We start from the raw sequence: 3,824 nt of genomic DNA, 5'->3' as shown, positions 1-3,824 counted from the left end.
AGGTTCGAGTCTTGGTGCTGGCAGGAGTTGTAGGTGGGAGGGAGTGAATGAACAGCGCTCTCTTCCACCCTCAATACCCATGGCTGAAGTGCCCTTGAGCAAGGCACTGAACCCCCAGTTGCTCCCTGGGTGCTGGATATATAGCTGCCCACTGCTGCTTTTTTTTTTTTTTTTTTTTTAGTGTAATTTTTTTTTTTTTTTTTTTTTTTTTTTTATTTAGATTCACTTTTCAAAAGTTGCTAAAAGTCGCCAAATTAGTAAAAAAAAAAAAAGGTGCTTTTAAACAACAACAACAACAACAACAACAACAAAAACCTTGCCAGGGCAGTCTGGCTTTTCCGTAAATATTCGATTATATCGATACGACAATAGGTGGCGACAAATAACTGTCTGTGAGCGAGTCAATGAATCATTTAATGAATCAGAATCATTTAGTCAAACGATTCAGACTCATTTGGGAATGAAATTACACTAGTCTGTGTTCGTGATGTTGCAAATACATAACATATATGTATTTTGGTCGGATTTTTTTTTTTTTTTTTTTTGTACAAAATAGTTTTATATAATAAAACCAGTCGTTTTTACATAATCTTTCAACTTTATTATTCAGGATCAATGTGTTAAACAATAAATACATGTATTTCTAAGAATTAACCACTGCTGAATGCTACCGTGGTTCCCTTTTATATTATTTAAGGCACTTTATAAAAACAATCATGAGGAAATGTGAATTAAATTAAATGCAAATCTTTGAATAAGCTTCCCACTAATTATTGATCCGTTCAGTATTACGTTTCATTTTCGATCACCATTCAAGCCCAGTCTGTGCAGGAAAAGACTGTAGAATATGTACACAGAATATGTACACTCATGTACAACAATTAATTGAAGGTTTCTTCCATTTCACACACAATATGTACATAAAAATCTATACAAAACAATCATACATGTTGACATTCATGATAAGTAGTAATGTCCAGCAGGAAACAATTTTAGTCCTGGTCCATGTAAACTCACAGATACTGATGAGGAGTAACACAGATGGGCATAGTATGACCACAGAAACATTTCAGTGAGCTTATTGTTGATAATAAATTCTGCAGGCCCTTAAATGCTGTGTTATGCTGTAGTGACCTTTCACAAAACAACACTAACAACAACAACAATAGTTTGAGCATTATTGTGTAGCGTCACCATGTAAATCACAAATAAATAATTCCAACAACATTTGTCAAGTTTGTTAAAAGTATGCTAATTTTCAAGACGTTCAAAAAGTATTTCCAATTATACAATTAACAAAATTACATACAAGATGAAAAATCCCCAGCAGTGTCGTGCATTTCTGGAATACTACTAGATAATTAGTATTCAGACATTTATATTCTTTCTCCTCTCTAAAACAGAGTAAAGAAATATTGTCATATGACAGTGAAGAGAACTGTACTAAACACGGACTGTGTACTGTAAGACATCTTGTACTGTAGTTTTCATTTCTTTGTTAATGTAACAAGACAAAAAAACAACAACAAATTAAAAAAAACTGTAAATACAATAAATTAACTTCAAGTTCTTCCTCTGGCATTGAAGCATTGTGCTTAAACAATGCTGGAATTCATCACAAACCTGTACACTCTTCCTAATTAAATAATGTTACAAGCTGTTTTTTAGGAATGTTGAATAATAGAACTGCCTATTATTCATTAAAATGACTTTTAATTAACTGAAATTCACATACAGTGGGGTACAAAGGTTTGGGACCAAATTTAATTTGTGGGATTCAAAATCAATTGTTTAGGATAATCAGATTCGAATATTATTGTTATGCTGATAATACTGTTTTTAGAATTAAAATTGTGTATTAAACTAGAATTTTCACTAATAAAAGATTTTTGGACCCTATAATTTGCACAATGAGCTGTAAAAATGGACTCTGTAACGGTAAAATTGCTCTGTGAAGCAGGAGGTAGACTTCAAACTGCATGTTTACAACTTTGGTCATATAGATGAGTGAATTCTCATCTCATTTTCACTGTTTTCCATCAGTATTGTGTAGTTTAGGAAGTTCCATCTGCCAGTCATAACAGCAATACCTTTGTGTGTAAAACTGGCTTTCATTAAAAATTCCATAAATATTTTCAAAATGTTCTTAGAGCACCTTAGCTTTAATTATTCAAGATCATATGTTACCACTCTTCTTTGCATTCTTCTTGAATTTAGCTAACTAGCCAACTTGTTTGATATCTATCAAACTAAATGAAACTGAACGTGGTGCAGAGGTTGCAGGTTCAAGAGTTTTGTGTTCTGTATTAGATTTGGTCTTTAAGGTTCGGAATCCGGTTGTGCTCTCTCAGTGGCCACCCGATATCTTCTTTCCGGTGACCCACTCTATTATGATGAACGTAATGCTCATAATCATTAAGATGAAACCCAGTGTCACAAATAAAATCGCCTAGAAAACATAAAACAAAGTGAGAAAAAAAGAAGCCATAGATCTGTGAGAATGTACTACTTACATTCTGTCTGATTCTCACCTGGATCTTTGGCCGAGATTTCAATGGCTCCTTATCTTTAGGGACGATGCAAATGTAAAATATTCCCGGAAGAATGAAAATGAGGCTGGGAGCAGATGTGGCACCTAAAATAAAAATCATTCAGCTCAGTTCTGTATTTGTATTATGTTCATGTTAGCATTAAATCCTCTATATGGCAGATCTGACTTACCGATGAAGCCGAAGATGTCGCGAATTTTGGCCACAAAGATGACAAGCAGGTTGACTAAGAAGAGGAGGCATACAGCAATGGAGATGTGACGCACCCAGTGGAAAGGCTTATCAGGGAAAAGAAGCTGCAAGATGGCACGACGAATCTAGAGAAAAACAATGAAGCACTGTCAACCCTCAACACACGCACGATTATGAGGAATTTTATGCAAGCAATAACTTATCAGCCAGGAAAACTAGAAAAAATTTAAGTACCGGGAAGAGGACCACTGGAACAGTCAGTGTCACTGCTATCAGCACAGCCAGCCGAACACACAGGATCAGGATGTCTTTTTTACTGTACATCTCCAGAAGCTCTGACTCCACGTTTCCTGTACATATGTAGACACACAGTGATTGTTGAAACTTTTTCAAATATCATAAACCTTGAAATTCTGGTACTTTGATTTTTATTTACCATGGTACACTGTAAATGCCATAGTTCCAGATATAGTTATTTTTTTTGTTTGTTTGTAAACTTTCTCTTACCATAGAAGGTGAGGTAGCCAAAGATGGCAGTCAGCAGGTACATGACAGACATAACCAAAATGGAGATATTAGCAACATTTTGCATGCGTTTCTTGCTTGGACTGAAATAGCAAGGAGACAAAAAAAAAGCTAATATATCAGTACATGATAAAATGATTTTTAAAGCCAATGTGATTGAACAAAAGTGCAATTCCAGTCTTACTTTTTGAGTTCTGTGTAAATGGGCAACACTTCAGGGTGACACACAAAAGCAAATGCCATAATGGGAATGGTAAAAGCAGTCTGTGATTAATAAAAAACATGAAATTAACTGATTAATTCACTGCGTTTAATGCAGCCCGATCTCACGGCAATTCGTACATATTTTACGAGGTGGCTAATTCGTATGAATTTGTATGACCTCATTAGTACAAATTCATACGATTTGTGCTAAATTGTACGTATTTTACGAGTTGCACAATTCGTATGAATTTGTACGAATGACCTACACTTAATCCTGCCCCTAAACCTACCCGTCACTGGGGTCTAGACAAATCGTACGAGTGAGGTTGTACGGATTCTTACGAATTAGCCACC

At 35.1% G+C, this 3,824-nt stretch overlaps 1 protein-coding gene across 6 annotated transcripts in view; it reads right to left on the bottom strand.

Moving 5' to 3' along the window:
• Positions 1–578: 578 nt before the first annotated feature.
• LOC109086860 (sodium-coupled neutral amino acid transporter 3-like) overlaps positions 579–3,824 on the bottom strand; it is a 14,830-nt gene continuing 11,584 nt past the window's right edge. For all 6 annotated transcript variants that reach the window (XM_042729779.1, XM_042729780.1, XM_042729782.1 and 3 more), the window contains 6 exons: positions 3,451–3,530; positions 3,249–3,349; positions 2,976–3,091; positions 2,722–2,866; positions 2,532–2,635; positions 579–2,449 (listed from right to left, as the gene is read on the bottom strand). In XM_042729779.1, the coding sequence (XP_042585713.1) occupies positions 2,348–2,449; positions 2,532–2,635; positions 2,722–2,866; positions 2,976–3,091; positions 3,249–3,349; positions 3,451–3,530 (648 nt within the window). In that variant the 3' untranslated portion in view covers positions 579–2,347. The remainder of the gene's footprint in view (positions 2,450–2,531; positions 2,636–2,721; positions 2,867–2,975; positions 3,092–3,248; positions 3,350–3,450; positions 3,531–3,824) is intronic.

Source organism: Cyprinus carpio, chromosome B8 (genome assembly GCF_018340385.1).
Source record: "Cyprinus carpio isolate SPL01 chromosome B8, ASM1834038v1, whole genome shotgun sequence".
In the NCBI taxonomy this organism is placed as follows: domain Eukaryota; kingdom Metazoa; phylum Chordata; class Actinopteri; order Cypriniformes; family Cyprinidae; genus Cyprinus; species Cyprinus carpio.
The sequence above is the reverse complement of the archived record's forward strand: the minus strand, read 5'-3'. Positions and strand labels throughout refer to the sequence as shown.